General features: G+C 36.3%; 1 protein-coding gene across 11 annotated transcripts in view; it reads right to left on the bottom strand.

The window, feature by feature from the left end:
- The window catches only part of LOC144977179 (sodium-dependent noradrenaline transporter-like), a 212,076-nt gene that overhangs the window by 15,288 nt on the left and 176,466 nt on the right, over window positions 1-20,322 (bottom strand). For 7 of the 11 annotated variants that reach the window (XM_078922090.1, XM_078922091.1, XM_078922096.1 and 4 more), the window contains 6 exons: window positions 17,630-17,767; window positions 16,188-16,287; window positions 14,226-14,326; window positions 12,476-12,655; window positions 7,326-9,941; window positions 3,465-6,971 (listed from right to left, as the gene is read on the bottom strand). In XM_078922090.1, coding sequence (XP_078778216.1) covers window positions 9,840-9,941; window positions 12,476-12,655; window positions 14,226-14,326; window positions 16,188-16,287; window positions 17,630-17,767 — 621 coding nt within the window. In that variant the 3' untranslated portion in view covers window positions 3,465-6,971; window positions 7,326-9,839. Of the gene's footprint in view, window positions 1-3,464; window positions 6,972-7,325; window positions 9,942-12,475; window positions 12,656-14,225; window positions 14,327-16,187; window positions 16,288-17,629; window positions 17,768-20,322 lie in introns of those variants that run through there. The other 4 variants (XM_078922092.1, XM_078922098.1, XM_078922088.1 and 1 more) reach the window with 3 other exon arrangements.

The raw sequence follows: 20,322 nt of genomic DNA, 5'->3' as shown, positions 1-20,322 counted from the left end.
CTACTACTACTACTACTACTACTACTACTACTACTACTACTACTACTACTACTACTTCTACTACTTCTACTACTTCTACTACTACTACTACTACTACTACTACTACTACTACTACTACTACTACTACTACTACTACTACTGTTCATACTACTAAAACTACAACTCTACCTACCTACCTATCTATTTATCTATCTATCTATCTATCTATCTATCTATCTATCTATCTATCTATCTATCTATCTATCTATCTATCTATCTATCTGTCTGTCTATCTATCTATCTATCTATCCTGCTAGCTAGCCATCTATCTATCTTCTGATTATCTACCGATTCATAGTCATCTACCTTCCTAGCTATCTCTCATTGTGTCCAATCATCCACTTTTTTATCCATTAATATACATATAGACCCAGCTATCATGGCTGTTTACTCGCACTCTCTCACCTCCCCTCCCCCCTTTTCTCTCTCTCTCTCTCTCTCTCTCTCTCTCTCTCTCTCTCTCTCCTCTCTCTCTCTCTCTCTCTTCTTTCTTTCTTTCTTTCTTCTTTGCCCCGCCCCAAAACCCCCCCCCCCCCCCCCTGCCCCCAACTCCCCCCTCCCCCCCCCCCCCCCCCCTTTTTTTTTTTTTTTTTTTTTTTTTTTTTTTTTTTTTAATTTATTTATTTATTTATTTATTTATTTATTTATTTTTTTTTTTTTTTTTTTTTATAAATATTTTTTTTCTCTCTCTCTCTCTCTCTTCTCTCCCCTCTTTTCTGTCTATCTACCTATCTATCTGTCTATCCATCTATCTATTTATCGGTATATTCCACTTTACTATCGCATCGTTCCTTCGCGAAGATTCGACCTTCGCTCATCCAGCAACCCCCCCCCCCCCTCCCACCTCCGCCGTGACCCTTTCACCTCACCCCCTCCACCACCCCCTACTGTTTAACTACAGCGTTCCACTACTACTACTACTACTACTACTACTACTACTACTACTACTACTACTACTACTACTACTACTACTACTACTACTATTGCTACTACTACTACTACTACTACTACTACTACTACTACTACTACTACTACTGCTACTACTACTACTACTTTTATCTTCCATTATAGTCTGGAAAGTTCTGTTCCCCGACGCTGACCTTTGCTTATCAATTAGATCACCCCCCTGGGGCACCCTATCCTCTACCCACGCCACGCTAACATTTCATTCATACTGCAACCACCATTGAGTACAGACGATACAAGTTATTTTTCATTATATTTTATTTGTTTTCCACGTTTATTTGTGTATTGTTGTGCTGACGAAGGGTTTGTACCCGAAACGTCCATTGTCTGTTTTGTTCCCATACGAAGCCTTTCCATTTTCACTCTTTCGTTAGTATTTTACGATCACCGGCTTCAGGCAGCCCTTACCGTTTTCTACTTTTCCGTCTTGTCGTCTAAGACTTGGTGGTGCAATGTCGCTCAATGTTGGGAGCCACTGAGTTGGAGTTGACTTGAGACATCCTGTTATAATTCTCATTGATTCTCTTAATCGGATGTTAATGCGGTTTACATGTGGGCTCCTCATCCATACAGGGGCACAGTATTCTCCCACACTATAGCACAGTGCCAAAGCAGACGTTCTCAGTACCTGTGGTGAGGCTCCTCAGGTGGTACTTGCGAATTTTCTCACCAGGCTGTTTCTTTTTGTGATGTTATTTGCGGTTCCCTAATGTGTTTGCGATAATTTAGTTGTCTGTCCAATGTAATGCAAAGGTATTTAGGATTGGGGTCTGGGGGTAGTATTGAGTTACCGGCTGTGATCTTCAGTTCTTTTGTTGCCTCTCGATTATTCAAGTGGAAGTTTGTGGATACTGATTTGGTGTTATTCATTTTTAGGTACCACCTATCAAAATATTGTTTCAAGCGGGTGGTGTCTTTGCTTAGATTTTCTTCATCTCTTTCCAGTTTTTCGATTGATAGGCTAAGGCCCAGTCATCAGCGTATCCAAGTTTGAGTGCTTCGCAGTTTGGCATATCGGAGACATAAACATTGAAGAAGGTTGGTGCCAAATCTGAACCTTGTGGTACCCCATTTTTAATTTTCCGTGTTTTGCATTTGTTTTCTCCCAATAGAACATGAAATTGTCTTGTGCCAGTCATGGTAGACAGCAATTTAAGCGTCATTCTACTAGGAATCATTCTTGAGAGCTTTAACAATAGTCCGCCTGTCCAAACAGTGTCGTAAGCTGAAGATAAGTCTATTGGGACTGCATCAGTCTTCTTTTTGTTCTCAAGCCTGCTTCAATGTATGAGGTCAGTGCAAGGACCTGTTCACTTGTGCTTCTTTGTGGTCTAAAGCCCGCTTGTTCTGGTGGTATGCAGGGAATTACATATTGGGTGAGCAACAAAGTAGAGATATTGGTCTATAGCTGGATGGTTCAGTCATTGGTTTGCCTGGTTTTAATATCGCGATTACTTTGGCATGTTTCCAAATTTGTGGTATGTGCCCTTTTTCATGATATCTGTCATAGTATTTGCCAGCCAGTCTATTGTTTTTTGTCCAAAGTTAGTAATGATGTCGGGGTATATTCCATCAAGGCCAGCAGCTTTGCCATTTTTTATTTTCTTTATAGCTTCTTTCATTTCATTAATCGTTATTGGGACACTTAAAAACATGCTATGGTCAGGCAAAGTTTTCAGGGTCTTTTGATATTCTTTTCTTATTTCTTTTTCAAATTGATTGTTTGGGATGTGTTGTCTCCGTTATTTAATTTTTTTGGCAATTTCGTCGGCTGCAATCTGGGGGGCTGATTTTGTTTGACGAGCTTCAGGGTTAAGCCTTTTGAGGGTTTGCCATGTATGATGGCTGGAGTGACTGAGGTCAAAGTTTTCAACAGTTTCTACCCATCTCTCTTTTCAGCTTTCTTCTTTATGCATGGTTTTCATGGACATGCGCATGACAATTCACTCAAAATATTGGCTAAATAGTAAATGGGAAGTACACTCCAGCACGGTTTCCTCGCACTCCTCGGGACATAAAAAAGTTCTAAGAAACCATGCCTTGCCATAACGACTTGATTAGGGGGTGGGGGTGGGGGGGGGGGGGTGAGAGGAATGAGGCTTGGTATTATAGACTTTGCCACCCATCCAAAAGATACCTAGTTCGATATCCATAACGTTCTGTGGCCTTCAGCAAGCCACTTCTCCTTATAGGTACACCAAACCAAATTTTGAGTTAAGAAAAAACCAAAAAGTCTATGTTTCATCACATAGTACTCAATTTTCTAAGAAGTTTGATACCAAAATGAGCCCTCTAACTCAATTATTAAGGAATTTACGCAATATTGAAGATTCGAAAAATATGCGCCTTCGCGCAACTTGCTCCGGTGTCAACTTTGCGCTATTGTAAAATGAAAAGTAATCAAACCACATACCTAAAACTTGCTAGACAGACAGACAGCAACACAGGGAACACGCCTATTTTTTTCCAAGCATATTAAAGAACTTTATTTTACTTTTAAAAGGTCTTGAAAATGGCTCCGAAGCCAATTTCACATAAAACGACAAGGGAGGTAAAAAAGAGCAATTTGAACGATTTTTAAAAATTCATTAAAAAATAATAAAAACATGTACACATTCATGTGATACATCAAATTAAAGTTCATTATCCATACAATGACAAAATGTAAATAGCCAAAGTATGCAAGCCACACATTGGTCATTAAAGAACATGAAGCAAGACTGAAATAATGAAATCACAAAAATTTCACCTAATAAAAAAACTCACAAATATGCAAAATGTCAGGATATACAAATAAAACACTTCATACGTACAGCATGAATAACGTACAATTCAGAAATAGTATGATCTCCTTAGTAAAATAAATTAGATAACTTCAGCAGCTTCAGACTAAGCTATGAAAATTGAGAGAGAAAAATAATCCGAAACCGAGAAATCACCAAAAAAAAAAATGCACATTACATCATTAATGCTTGAAAAAGAAATTAAACTCAATCAGGCTATATAACTCTTCGCTTCTTTGATGGGTTCTCAATGTCACCAGAAACAGAATTTGATTTTAAAAAAGACTTTAAAGCATCCAACATAAAATCAACATCACCAAATCTTAAACTCCTTCCGCCCGACATACATTTATGAAAACGTATTTCACTCTTCAATATATCTTTTATCTTTGTCATTGAATAATTTTCAACTCTAAGCCTGTCAAATAAATCAATTACATCTTTATCTGTTCGACAGGGCCCACCGTGTAATTCAACATCTCGTTCAACCTTGGAAATATTCTCCATATCCTTTATATGCTTATCAATCTTCTTCTGTTGATTCTCTACAAATTTCAATCTTATATCATTATCTACTTTATCTTTTAACATCTTACTCTCATTTCGCATTTTCTTCCCATGCTTTCTAGCTACTTTGAACATGAGCCCTTGCTCTTCAACAGACTTTTTAGATAAAAACGATATTGTTTTATTGCGTTTGACAGCATGAATGGTGGACCGATTATGGAGTGATGCATTTCTCCTTTTACTAATGTCATAATCGAAATCACCAAATGCACTCTCACCAACCAAATTTGTAAGAGGACAATGGCTCAATGTTCTTTTCATTTCATCACTGACATGAGCATAATAACCATCATTTAAAAAATCTTTCAACTGTCTCTCAGTAACAGAAGAAACATCTTTGCATAATATTTTTAACAAATCAATCATTACAACATTATTAAGTTTGTCAATTTGACTATGTACCATATCAAATGCAGGGGATTTGGAAAAAGGGAGAGCATCTCCAAAAACAGATGTAAAAGAAATATCAAGTAATTCAGAGGGATCATCAGCCCATTTCTTAAAACAGTCATGCATCATTTGAACATACATAAAAAAATCAGTATACTTCACTGTATTACTCTTGACAAGAAACCAATAAGGCGAAGTGACTTTTAAACAAAATAGGGCAATACAACAAACCAATGACATTAACCTTAAATCTTGAAGGTCATGAGTAACACTCTTAATCAATAAATTTGGGTTATCATGTAAAATACCAGAAGTGAAAAAATTCAATAAATTGTCATGGTGGAATAAAATAGAAACAGCAGCTTCAAAAAAGCAATTAAACCTGTTGGACTTAAAACTAGGAATGAGAACAACATTGTGAGTATCAGAACAAAAAGTAATCCACTGTGGACGACATCCATTTTTCTGGTCACCCCTGGGACCCAACAAATTACAAGTACATCGAATTATTCTATTTGTCGCAGACTCTGAATCTTTGCTAAAAAATGAAAAGGCCCCATCTTTGTCCCTTCCTAAATACTCATCGTCCTGAGTGATCAACTTTCGTTCAAAAACTGACAATGTCTTTTCAAAGGCAGAACTAATTCCTAATAGAAAATGTGCATTACAATGCAAAAAACTGATCTGAAGGGAATCTCCAAGCTCAGCGTTTAGTTTATCTGTAAATTTATGACCAAAAAGAATATTGGGCGCAGCCCTATCAGACATGACACTAGTAATTTTAGAAAGAATTTCTCTTAAAATAATATCAGGAGAAATGGAGTACACATCTTTATAGCAATCAACTAAATTACTAATAACAATCATAGCAATATCCAAAAGAGTGTCAGAATTTTCAGTGGCAACAGGCAAAAACCCCAGATAAAAGGTTTCCCCACTATCTAAAGTGAACTGATGTCCCACTATCTTTTTCTGATCTCTTGATGTACCATCAAAATGAAACGTAGCATTTTCAGATTTTAAAACATTTTCAACAGTTTGCATATTTGAAAGGACAAAAGCCTCATCACACATGTTTAAAACTGTTTGAGCACAAGGTAAATTTTCAGAAAATACATAATGAAAAATATTGCTTGATACAATATCAATTACTTTTTTTACATTTTTAGCTGAGACACCTGTCTCACAAACTAAGGCGATGACAGCTTTCCTGACATCATCAGAATATTCATTATTTTTAGAATTTTTAATTTTAATTTCAAATGGATTAGCTTCTAAATTTTCATATCTGATGATCTCTTTCTGTAACTCATCTGTAAGGTATTTATTTTTTGACTTCATTTTCTGTAAGGACAAATCTTTCTTATTTAAATCACTGTGTAAAACAGATATAGTTGAGCAATAATCTTTACAAATTTTGTCATGCCCAGTTTTAATTTCTTTTAACTTTAAATCTTTTTTCTTTAATTCAGCTTCAAACTTTTCTTCTAATTTAGACACAGTAACTAAAGCTTTATCCTCAGCTGAACTAAGTTTCTCTTTCAGTCCTTTTACCTCCTCCAGTAGAGAAAATTTCTCCGATTGAATATCACGTAGTGCAGATTCAACAATTAGAAGTTTTTCATTCAAAGACTGAATCAAATGTAACTGGTCATCTTTCAGCTTTGGAGTAGTTGGAGTTGGACTAGATCGTAGTGGGGTGGGTGGGCGAGGCGTAGGGTGCACTTGTAATGGCAATGATGAAGGCTGTAGATGTGAGGGTGGTTGTGGAGACGAAGAAAGGGAAAATTTTGATAGCAGAAATTGCTGAAGCCTTTCAGGATGTTTGGTCTTGTTGCTCCTGAGTCGTTCATACTCTTTGAATGTTTTTTTTAGGACACAAAAAAGTTTAGAATTGATGCTCAGTCCAGATAAATGACAAACCCATTGAGCCGTTGTGTTTGAACTTAATCCCATATCCCTCCTGGAAAGTTCAATATCAATAACTAATCCGTTATCGATGTGTTTCAAATCCAGTGAAGATGCAGGCGGAAAGGGCAATGAAGCACGGGTGATGCCAAAACTCGACAACTTATCCGAAATAAAGTCGAAGTCAACCCCACATTCCAGGAACGACAGATCATGCCGTTGCATGCAGAATCTCTGGTAAGCACGCTCCACTGCATGCCTTATCCGTGATCTGTGTGATGCAAGGTCTGGGGATATCCGTAGAAGACAGTCTTCAATCTGAAATCAAATTATTTGAAAAGATGAGACAATGGCAATACAACACAATTTTACATTGTCAATTGTTACCTAACTCTGTAACTTTCTCGTTAGCAATGCTTACTCATATGTACAGTGAATCCCACTAGGCACTGAAATGCACCAATACCCCTTCATATGATCCTCACCGAATTCTTCCTGTAACAAAACATCTTAATCTTAGCCAGCAAAAAAAAAATTTTAAAAAAAGCGGTCAGAGAACAACTGTCTTGACTTTGCTCACTTCTTGACAATGGATGATCACATGATAGCTTTGGGAAACTTCTCTGAAAAAAACGTGATTACATATAAATGACGAAATAAAAATATAGTCACCTCCTTCCAAGATTTTTTTTATGAGCAGTTCTCCGATTCCTGCTTCAAAAAATAAAGCTGTACAAGTAACTTCTGGTTCACTTTTATTGGTGGCAAATCTGGTCGTCTACCTCTCCCAGATACCAAAAAGGTATTTTTTAACCCTTGGTAAACATCATCATCTGAGGAAATATATCAAAAATGAAAATTACTAATTTTATCATTAAAATCAAAATCTTCCTTACACAAACATTGAAATAGATACACGTTATTATAATCCCCAATAAATAAAAAATACCAAACAATAATCTGAATCTGATGAAATGGCAATAATTACAACATGAATATGAAAAAAAAAAGTCATTTGCCATGGTAATAGCTAGTAATAATAAGTACCAGGCAGTCTGGTAGCGCACAATTAATATTTGATCTACTGAAATTATATTGAAGGATCACAATAGTCATATAACTTTATAAACAGATCAGTCCACATCCAAATTATTGACAGGGGTCTGAGCCCATCCAAAGCAAAGTTTCATAACATAATTTTTTTTTAAAAAAAGCTTACTATTGCTGTAAAGTCACATACGCCTCTATAATAATAATAATAATTAATGATAATGTCTTGACCAATAACCTTAGAACGCATTCGAACTAAAACAAAACTAATGTGAATCTCGATAAGTTGTCCGCAATGGACTCGTCCGAAACCTGAATTGAGTGTCCGCCATTTTGAAATCAAGATTTCATCGCCACAAAAGTCTAGTGTATTAAGATGACAAAATACAGCTGTATTATTCATTAAAATAAAATTTAGATTGGTGTCATATAAAATTAGATAACTGATTAAAGTCTTCCTGGTATTTGTTTAGGGGAAAATATAACATAAAAAAATACAAAGTGCCACAAAGTTCCCAGTTGCTGGATACGAGGGAATACCGCAAGTGAAAGAATTTTAAAAGACACTGCGTTTACGATTTTGACCAAAAAAAACTAACTAATATAAAAAAAGCAATATTTTCAATGATCAGAAAGTAGATTTCAAACATATAACTTACCTATAATGAGCTTTGAATCCATTCCTGAATGAAATCAATCAATCAATCACACCTTGTTTACAACTAGTCGCGAGTCGACTAACGTCAACTCGGCTCCTTCGTTTGAATGACTTCGCCGGGCATGGTCGTTCTTTTTAAATAGCCAGCTTGCGGACGCTGTTCCATAAAATCGTTTCGAATTTTTACCATGAATAGAAAATTGAATACTTTTTCATTTCATGTAAGTTTCGTTTCAATGTTCTCATATTTCGGCATTTTTTTCGTCAAAAACTTCAAAAAATCGATTTTTAGAGAGGAAAATGATTTTATACAATATAAAATTATATACCAAACGAAAGAGAATTCAATTCTGCTTCAAATAACACCATTCATTTCCCGATCTCATAAACGGCGCTCGCAAGACATCCGGTTGAAAAAGATGAGGTCATAAAAACTGACCGTGAGCATTCCGACCAACCGTTTTCTACACATTTTTATTCAAATCTATTAAGATTACTTATTGAACAAAACCATTTTCTTTTTTCCCTATCATAAAGAAAAAAGGATGATCTTTACAATGACACCAAGTGTAATGCATACATTTTACACATTATTTGAGAGTAGCAGTGTGAAAGTGATGAATTTTCCCGATTTTCATCACAATTTTACCCGATAGTGGCTGGTTTGGAGTACCTACTCCTTAGCTCAATTTGCGGCGCTGCGCTGCGACTGACATCTGGCTGATTCCCAGTCTTTCCTTGGAATAGACCATAAGTCAAGTTTCCACTTGAAGATGAAAAAAGGGAACTGTCTTATTTATCTATTTCATTGACACGTTGAGGGAGATACATTTATATATGACATACTACAAATTGTTTGTGTGCATTGGTGTGTGGGAGGAGGAGGAGGGGGGGGGGGGTGTTGCTATGTTTCATTTAACATCGTCGCCAGTCATGTGCGCGGCATTGAAAATATAACGAGTGGCGATGTGCTAAGAAAAAGCAGAGAGGTGTCGGTTATGCGATCGGGTGTGTAAGTGGCTGTGTGTGTCTGCGTGTGTATCATATTGTATACACACACATGCAGTTCTGATAGTGATAGATACACACGATAAACACATACGCAACTGTCAATGCCATAGTAAATCATCAGTGATCGAAATCACCCTGCGCATACAAAAAAACCCCGCCTCATTGATTACTTAAAAAAAAAAGTTGGCTAGGTGAAATTAATTCCGAGGCAAAAATTAGTTCGAGGAAGGAATGAAATTATAACAAAGAATAATAATAAGGAAAAAATTCGGGACATTCCAATGAGTTCGAGTAAACGGTGTGTTCGAGGAATCCGTGTTCGAGGAAACCGTGCTGGAGTGTCAGTAAATTATATTCGAATTCTTTCATTCTTTATTCTTATTTGGAGAAATCATGGTTTTTTTATGGTAAATTAGACGTTTATCTATATCTGATTCAATTCCGATATGATGAAAATGGCTTTTATATTATGTATTTAGATAAATTAAACTCACTTGAAATCTTTTGATATATTTGGACTCCTTGATTTCTTTGTGCTCCCAGTGAGGCGATATGCAAATACCCAACCTCTGTAAGAGTAAGAGTAACATAATGATGATGATGATAATAATAATAATAATATTAATAATAATAATAATAATAATAATAATAATAATAATAATAATAATAGTAATAATAATAATAATAATAATAATAATAATAATAATAATAATAATAATAATAAAGAACTTAGACAAATTGCTATTTGAGGGAAATGAAAAGGACAGCTTCCCATGAGTCTTCACACTGCACATGAACATCCGATGAAAAACAATAGATGGGAAACCCAGTGGATGTATAGTAGTAGTAAGCATTGGAATGAATATACATGGTGATTGTTTCAGGACGTGGAGGGAAGTTGTCATCTCTGCTGAAGACAGACAAGGTGATGTAATGTGATCTCTCTATCTTTCATGAGAGGTGATAGGCTGGTAGAAAAAGTCAAAAACTTGTGTATTCAGGCGAAAGGCTACGGCGCGCGCACAAGAGCGCATAATATGTTCTTTGTTTGAATGTGATATAAATATATATATATATATATATATATATAATGTGTGTGTGTGTGTGTGTGTGTTAAAAAAAACAAAAAAAACATGAAATACAAGAATGAGAATTTTAAAACATGTTTCATTGATCTCTACTAATCTGTTTCACGTTTTCTTACCATCTTCGGAATTTAGAAGTTAGAATAAAAATTTTGTTTTCGATTGTTTTCGTATCTTCAATTTGGCAATCACATTGATTTGTACTTGCATAAAACGTGTCAAGTGTCTGTGCTGTGTTTGGTTATGTTGTAGGCCTAATATTTTTCTCCCAATCAGATTTTACATATGTTAGATGAAGAATACGGCTGTGCTCTAGAGATGGTTTCTAGTTGATACTGTGCTAGATGTAATTATCTTTGAGTATCCAAAAAAGTTCGTTCAGTGTGGTAGCGTGTTGTTTGTGTTTTGGACGACGATTTGTGAAGATTATACATTATTATGAATGAGTACATATTTTGTGAGACGGAAATATGTTTCTAGCTTTTGTCTGTATAGTAGCTTGATAGATAACAAGTGTGTCTGCACGTGTGACTGTAGTTTAATAAATCACATATTCTGTCACACAATGCAGTTTAGCGAGCATGCTGTCTGAGTCCTGCATTTGTTTTGTTTCGAAAGCTTGTTATTACTGGGGCCGCTTTCATGGACGCGGACTAGCGCTTGGTCTCTGACTATCTCTAACTTGAAAAAATCGAATTTCATGTGAGCTGACTAAGCAAGTCCCAGACTAAAATCACGACACCTTCAGACTAAGTTTGGGCAAGTTTTAATCATTTACTGAGGCAGGACTGCATCAGTTTAGACTGAGACTAGTAACCAGGACACGTCATAGCGTCAACAATATAGCAGCTATTTTGAGATGAGAGAGCTTCGATTCGGAAGGTAAATTTGCCGGTTACGAATGACAGAGGCAAAAAGTGTCCTGTCGCTATTGACACTGGCTTTTAAAAACTGTAAGATAAGTGTGCAGATCCTCGAAAGTTCACATTTTTGTGAGAAAAAACAATAAAAAGACTGAATCTTATCGGCTCGTGAGTTGCGAGTGAAGGGAGACTAGAAATAGAAGGATTTGCGTCAAAGAACCATGGACATCATTGTAATCTGATCAGCCGACAGTCAATATCACATGGTTTTGATTGATCATGACAAAGGAAAGGTAAAATGTGAAAATGAACGAAATATTATCAATACCGGATGTGTTCCTAATTCCTCTTTGGAAAGCATGAAGGCTGGTATTATACCTGCCATCGTGTACTAGAGAGCGTGATGTTACCCGCACAAAATAGCCGAATTAGTCACCGTCCTTACAACGTTCACTTCTAGGCAAGAGACCAGCTAGTCTAAGACTAGAAAATGTTCATGAAATCCGATTTTTTAGTCACTTGCTTCGCTTAGGCTTAAGATTAGAAAGTCATTTACTAGAATAAATCTAGTCCTCGTACATGAAAACGGGCCAAGGTGCATTGGCTCTGATAGTTTTCCTTTGAGTGAGATTATAATAATATGATGTTTTGATGGTTTGGCATGCAGTATCCTATATATATGATGTTTTTGGCCATAACCAAGTGCAGGATGTGGTTTGGCAGAAAGCATTTTTGTATCAGACTTTTATTTTTCAGAAGAGCTTGTCACGTTCTTGTTATGAGACCGGTCTAATCACGTGATAGTCCTTATTCTTTGTAGCCTTTTAGTTTGAGTTGGCATGTTTTCCTTTCCATCGACTTCTTGTGTTCCATAGTCACTTTCTGTTAACGTCAAAACAAACGACCGCCCTAGCCTATCTCTATCTATAATTTAAAAAAAAACAACAGATAAGCCATGAAAGCTGTGATGTGATCGCGGTGACTCTGGTTGTGTGATGTCGTAGTGGGGGTGGAAGAGGCGGAGAAGAAGGAGGAAAGGGAGGAGTAGGAGGGAGGTGGGGGGGGGGGGGGGGGGAAAGAGAAGGAAAAGATAGATTTGGTAGCGAGAAGAGGGATGTTGTAGAGCGGTGCCATTGAAAAGATTCCTGATCTTACCTCTCTGAATGTCCCAGGTGTTGCTATGAGAGCGTAGACAGCATAGCCCGGTACCATGATCATGGACGAAGCAGCGATGCACCATCCTAGGATGTTAGCATAGTAAGGATATGTGTACACCCCACGGCTTGTTGTATAGGTCAGGGGTTCGTCGTGAATTATACTGAATAGGACAATGATCTGGTTGAGTAGAGAGATGGGAAGAGCTATCAAATAGGTAAATCGGAATATAGATTAACTGCCGTACTCGTGAAAGGGACATATTTAAACATTTGGCCAGTGCAGTGGTATGGTCTAAGAGAGATAATTATTATATTATCTCACCCCTAAAGTAGTTTAGATAGATAAAAAAAAGAAAATCAATGAAAAGTAGGCCTACTAAAAAGTATTAAAAGTACTTAAGTCACGTTTTCGTGAATTTTAGCTAATCAGTGATATGGGGGGTGGGGGGGGGGGGGGGGTCTTTTTTCAAGACTAATCTAGTAGCGCTGTTTTGTACAACTTGAAGGGTCTTATTATTTTATTTGGAGATGTTGATTAAAAGGGAGTTGCTGTAATCTAATTTGGATAACACCTAAGGCATTTATCAGAAGTTCAGCTATGTTCAGAGGAATCACGTGACTAATTTAACGTATTCTTCTAATTTCAATGTACATGCGCCAAGATTTTTTTTGAAATTGGTGGCAGATTCAACAACAGTAGTTCAGAAATTAAGCGTTGGAGAACTAATTTGTGTAAGTATGTTGGGCCTAGTATTAATTAAAATCTGTTTTATTATCATTCTACATTAATTTCTTAATTTCAATAAAACAACATTAGATCCCATTTATCAATTTGCTTAAATCATTGGCATGAAGAGAATCATAAATTTGAGAATCATCTGCATAAACATGATAGGATGCACTTATAACAGATGAAAGAGGTTGCATGTACATTGCAAACAGGACCGAGCCCTGGGCTACCCCAAAAGTAGGTATCTTGCTATCTGACTTAACACAATCCACCACGACAGACTGTCTCCAACCAACAAGGTATGATTTACATCACTTTAGGCCAGTGATTTCAAAAGTTTTTGTCAAGGCGGACCAACAAAATGTCATGGTCAATGGTGTCAAATGCTCAACAAATCTAGTAGGCATACAACTTAAATTTCATGACAAGTTAGCATTCTTGATCGAATCATTGTTGCCTTTTACGAATGCGGCTTATGTGCTAAAACCTGCTTTACAAGCCGATTGAAAAGATCAGTGACATCAAGATGATTCAGTAACTGATGAAGGACGTACTTTTCAAGCAATTTAGAGAGAAAGGACATGTTAGAAACAGGTGGATACTTTTTAAAAATTCATTTTGCTCTCATGATGGTATTTTAAGCAAAGGTTGAACTGTTTTTGTAACATGATGGAACATTACCACTGGAGAGTGGAGGATTCATTATTTTAGTCATTGATGGCACAAACGGCAGGCACTTTCGTTTTTTGTTTGTTGTTGTTTTGTTTTTTTTTGTTTTTTTAGTGGGGTATCAATCCCCAATTTCCTCACTTTGAACAACATGAATGATTCTTGTTGACACCAGACATCTTGTTAAATGGATTATCTATATTCCTTCATGGAATGCCCAGGCGACGGTACCTAATGATGCCGTGGCGGAATGGCGTAGGTTTTACATACATATTTATATCCTAGATATAAAAAGAAACGGTCAAATTAAACTGTCAAAAAAAAAAAATAAATAAATAAAAAACCGTACCGTCAACAAGAATGGACATATACACTTCCAGCAAATCCTCCAAAACACTCCTGGCTGCTGGCCCGTCATTTTCTGCACGTCTGAACAGAACTGAGGAACCCCTGTGGTTAGAAATGAAATTAAATATACGGATTTGGTTAAGAAAAATATAACGCAATTTTATAATTATAATGATAAAACTCACGGACGACATAGAAGGTGTTGATTGAAGAAATATTTTGAACCCAACATATTTAGTGTTAAAATCTAATTTAAAAAAAAAAGATGGTTATATTCATTTTTGTCCAATTCCCTTTACAAAAATTCTCGGTACAGAGTATTTGCACCAGCTATGACACTGCATTGAGTGGTGTGGTCAGCTTCGACAAGATTGAAGAAGTCTGGAATTTAAAATGAACAGTAGTTGCGTTGAAAGTGTAAAAAAGTGCAATATACTTTAAGTGTGTTTAATGCGCTTTACAGACTAGCAGCAAATTGAACATATAGGACGAGATATGATACCTGTAATATGCATTAACAAGATTTTGTTTTCGATAGAGAGACACTGTTACCACAATCTTTGAGCGTATGAGAGAATGTGAGTAAAAAGCTGTCCACAGCAGGATTCCAACCGGTCTGATCTGAAGGCGAGTGTCATATTGCTACAAAGCTACACGAGACAGTCAGCTTGATATTTGGAGAAAATCTTAAACCAGTTAATTGTCGTACTCTGAAAAAAACTCGTATTTAAAATTTTAGCCAGAAAACTCGCCCTTCAAATATGTATCGATTGAAATGAATCTTATCTGAGTAAAAAAAAATAAGCAGGATTCAGGTTAAATAGATCCTGCACGGACCAAATCGGCTCCCTCATCACAATCATATAGCAAAGCAATGAATGGAACTCACCTCTCTATCTAAACTTCATTGACTACGAGAAAGCTTTTGATAGTCTCAACAGACAGTCACTATTGGGAATCACTCGACATTACGGGATACCCCAGAAACTGGTTAACCTTTATGCAAAGCATTTACAAGGCCTTAAGGACACACGTTGTAAAATAATTCATGACAACAGCCTCACAGACAAAGATGCTTGCTGTTTCCTTTTATATTTCTTCTTGCCATCGACTTTATTATGAAAAGAAGCCTGAAAAATACTTGAAATGGCATACAACGGGGGCTCATGAATCAGCTAAATGATTTAGACTTTGCTGATGATCAAGCATTATTATCACATAATGCCACCCAAATGCAAGATAAAACAATTATACCTAACATCGAATCAAAGAAAATTGTCCTCCAAATCCATACTGAAAAAAAATCATGAAACAATACAGAAAATAAAACCCCTATACTCTTGACAAAATGTAGAATGACAACAAAATTGAAAATATTCAATCTAAATGTTGTCTGTACTCCTGTATGGCTCCGTAACTTGGAAAACAACTAAATCCACCCTTCAACGCCTCCAAAAAATTTTCGATAGATGTGGTCGCAAAATCCAGAAGATAAAATGGATTTTAAAAATTCTAAACGAAGAAGTGTGGAGATCAGCAGGACAAGAAGCTATTGAAGGCCATTATACCAAAAAAAAAAAAAAAAGATGGAGGTGGATCGAACACAAAAAAAGGAAACCAAAGGACAGCCCTGCAACGGAATCCACCCGAGAAAAAAAAAGGTCAACCTGGAGGAGACATTTTGGTAGATCCGAAGAGGTCTGGAATGCGCTGGCAGAAGAGGATGGAAAAGTTTCATCGGTGGTCTATACCCACTGTAGGTTGAGGGCTGAAGAAGAATCTTGGCAAAAACTCTCAAATCTGGGACAGCGTACCGTAAAAAACAAAAACCAAGCTATATTTTTCTTCCCATAAAACAAGAAATCCAACCAAAGTCTACTTATATATCTGGCTAGGAATTAGTTTCCAGCTAATAATTCACCCCTATATAATACCGTTTTGAGGCGGTAGGTCACACATTTACCATAAAACCAGGATGCCACAACGACTTCACAAAGGACGATGAAGACGATGGAGGTCCCAGCGGCGAATCTGTCCAAGATGGTGAAAACGTACATACCTCCCTGTGTGGATTGAAAACAACGTGATCTTTTATTTAGAGCAATATCAACTTAATGTGCTTAAAGCATTTTACAAGGGGTCCCAAGCTAACAGCAGCACTGGACATTTTGGACAAGACGTCTCTTACACGCTATTTCAATTTGTATTTGCGGAGATGAGCTGCGGCTGACACCTGGGTTATTCCAGCCTTTACTTGGAATAGACCCAAAAACAAATCTCCGCTTAGGGATAAATAAACAGAACCTTATTATGTATTAACTTTATTGATATGTTGAGGGAGATACCTACATTTATATACATTTCATGTTACAAAATGTAGTTGTGTGTGGGAGGGGGATGCTGTATCACATCATTCGTTTACTGTCGTGCCAACCATTATCAAATCATGGCCCGTGGCGTCGAAATTGGAACGAATGGTAAACTGATAAGAATAAGCAGAGAGGTGTCGGTTATGCGAAACAGCAATAGAGCGTGGATGTGTGTGTGTGTGTGTGTGTGTGTCTGCGGGTGTATCATATTGTATACACACGCCTACGATGTAGATAGAAACACACATACGTGACTGTCAATGTCACAGTTAATCATCAGTGGCCGAAATCACTGATCGAATTATTAACAAAAAAGACTATAATTAATATTTTTTACAAGGTGGATGAAATTAGTTCGAGGAAACCATGCTCGATGTAAAAATTAGTTCGAGACGGAATGGAATGATAACAAAGAATAATAAGGAAAAAATTCGGGACATTCAAATCGTTCGAGGAAACCGTGTGTTCGAGAAAACAGTGTTCGAGGAAACCGTGCTGGAGTGTATACTCTTTTTACACTTAAGCATGGTGAACATGTGAGAAACGAGATATTTCCAAGGACTCAACTTCGGGCCGTCTACATTGGGACTCGTAAATGTTGAGCTAGAAGCCAAGTGTCGTGCAAGACCATAATGTGAAAATACTGGGTACTCTTGGGATGTATTACCAATTGATTTACAGATCAAAACTAATAAGGCTTTACTTAATTACAGAATTTCAAGCTTTTCAAAATACATTGAGCCTAAAACTAAATAAATTGTTACAAAGGCAAACAAGCTGACATAAAAGCATCAAGGTAATAATTAGATATTTAATTTAATGATATTAATATAAGAGAGAGAGAGAGAGAGAGAGAGAGAGAGAGAGAGAGAGAGAGAGAGAGAGAGAGAGAGAGAGAGAGAGAGAGAGAGAGAGAGAAGAAAAGAAACTAATGTATTCCAGTGCATTGCGTTTTATACAATAATATATGATTTTGTTGTATTATCACATGTCATTACTATTCTATGTTTTCATTAATAATTTAATCCTGGCTTACCTGTGTAAGACACGGGAGAGAAAAGATGAATGCAGATGCGATGATGACGAGGGTGAGAACTTCACGGAAATATTTGTATTTACAAAGGGTACGTAATTCGTCTTTGAGCCCCGTCAAGGCTGATTCCAGACCTCCAAACTGAAAGTAAAATATAGATACTATATGTAGGAAATAACGAAAGAAATGATACTATACATGGAAAAAGATTTAGCCTCAAATCACAACTGTGAAAGTAAACATGCGTTTCCAACTTTTAAAGCTTACGATCTATAGCAAGTGTCTGCTTTCGTAATTTAAAGTAGTTGTGCGTAAGTTCAATAATTTGTTTTGGCTACTTCATTTTTATGTCATTTAATTATTTATTTATGTATCATCTTATCATAATCATTACAGATTACATAGGTCGAACGACTTTTGAATACTCTATCACTATACAGGTGTAAATAGATACTAGTTTGTACAATCAAAGGATTAAATTGTTGCATAATGAATATCGTAAACGCAAATAAAATATCAAGTTGGAAACTTTTCATTGTAGACTTGTACATCATAATTTTTTTTTTTTAAATAAAGAAAATTAAAATTCTCATTCATTGTAAATGTACTTCAAGACACGGAGATTATTATTAAAGCATTGTTGAAAGCATTTATTGTTTCAGAATGTTTTATTTTAGTGAAATCAAGAGCATTTTATACCTTGTCAGCACGTTGGATAAATAAGTTCTGTCAGATATTTGTGAACGCAACAAAATAATTTTTAAAAAGATATGTTCGTAATCAATGTTATGCAGACCGTGGACAATTAGTTATAAATGTATAAGATGGCTTCTGGTACTTATGTCCATAAGTGATGGCAGCTTTAATTATTATTATTTTCAATCTTACAGGTAGGTAATCCATTGTGCTCGACAGCAGATACTCTTTAGTACTCACGCTCACAATCGTGATATAACATTATGAGTAGCATCGTTTAAAGTTTGAGAAATGGATCATACTTTTACATTCTGGGGGACAGGAAAGAAAATGACTTTATTATGCTGTCACTATTGTTTGAGGCAGCGTCACAATGTTGTATTCGTAACAATTCCACACAAAAAGTCAACAATATTAAGCAGTTCAAGAAATTGTGCACACGATCGGGATTCTTATTTATAGCATCATGGGGCTCTACTCGGTGAATGATTTGTGTAATGTTCTTATTGATGATTAATATCCATTTAAGCAAAACGAATAACAATAAAATCTATATTTATTGTAATTTTCTTCATATGTATGTTTTGATTACAACAACCTTTTCTTCTAATGATAAAACTGATATGGCTTTGATTTCTCCCAAGTCAGGCCTCAAGATGTGCAAAACTAAATTTGCCGGCCTGACATTATTATTTTATCAGTAAAGAGTATCAGTTGTTTGTGAGGGAGGGGGAGGAGGCGGATAACCCTAGTTTTAAAACAGAAGACAACATTATTTTATATAAAATACTAAGGCGGCCTGTTGACTTTTAGCTCTTGGTAGCCCCCATACCCCATCCTCACCTCATTGTCGCACATCGTCTCGCCTGGAGTGGACAACAAGAAAAAGAGAGCCGTCTGTGATGACGCACAACCTTCGTACAGTAGGTACCTATCACGGCAAGTAAGACATTAGAGATGCACGAGTGTTGACGAAAAGCAGCATATGCTAAAATTTATGACGAAAATCAGTATCTGCTAAATTTCGGCACAAAACAACTTCGTTCAATAGACCACCGCCAGTGACCATTGGATAAAATCCAGTTATTATCAGATAAATAACGATATGAATAATGGTTTGAAAGAAATCCAGTCTCGTCGTTGACGAGTTAATGATAGTTAAATTTATTATTCATGTAAAGGAGTAAATCTTGACTAGTCGTGAATCTACAATCAGTGATCAAGCCCTGGAAAGTAGTTTTGAACTCTATTCATGATTGTAGACCATGTTTATAACGTGTCTGTAATTTTCTCCGAAGTAAGAGTTGTCGGATTGTCTTGTAAATGACTTTGTAATTTTGGTTACCCTAGTATTTATGGTAACTTCCATGTAAGAATGTAGGCATAGTGATTTATCACTCATCATTTCATAGTTTTCATAAAACAAATTATTGCTAAGTTTTTGATATTTTATTTACATCATAACTGTTTAGTGGTTTGACCAGAAATATTAATTCAAACGTAACTAACAACCCTCTTCATTCCAAGCACTTCCTTATGGCATCTTCCACAGGTTAACTCGCCTCTGCCAATAAAACAATCTTTTTAAAGTTCATTGGCCAGGACGTAGTCATAGTTTTTAAACCTCTAATAGCGATCTATATGGTTGTCAGGTTCTTTTCAAAACACAATTTAAAGCACAATTGATGGGCAAATCAAGTGAGACAGATTTTCAAGCAATTAATGCAACCATGGGGGGAAGGGCTAAGAAATGAATTCGAGTTAGGCCACATCCGTAATGGGTTGATTAAATGAAACCCATGAAAGAAGACAATTAAAGTTGATGGTCCGCACGACGCATCCACTAAAGTACCTCCGTGAAATACTACTGACATGGCTTCCATGTTAAGTGCCCCCCACCCCCCTCCTTAACTATTGTGGTACTGACGTGTGGTTAACATATCTGATAACCCAAATTGTTATAAGCTCATCGTTGTAATGGAAATTCTTTCAAGCCACTG

This window comes from Berghia stephanieae, chromosome 7 (genome assembly GCF_034508935.2).
Source record: "Berghia stephanieae isolate SIO BIC M18660-M18661 chromosome 7, UCSD_Bste_1.3, whole genome shotgun sequence".
NCBI lineage: Eukaryota > Metazoa > Mollusca > Gastropoda > Nudibranchia > Aeolidiidae > Berghia > Berghia stephanieae.
Note: the sequence above shows the minus strand (reverse complement) of the source record. Positions and strands in the feature narration are given on the sequence as shown.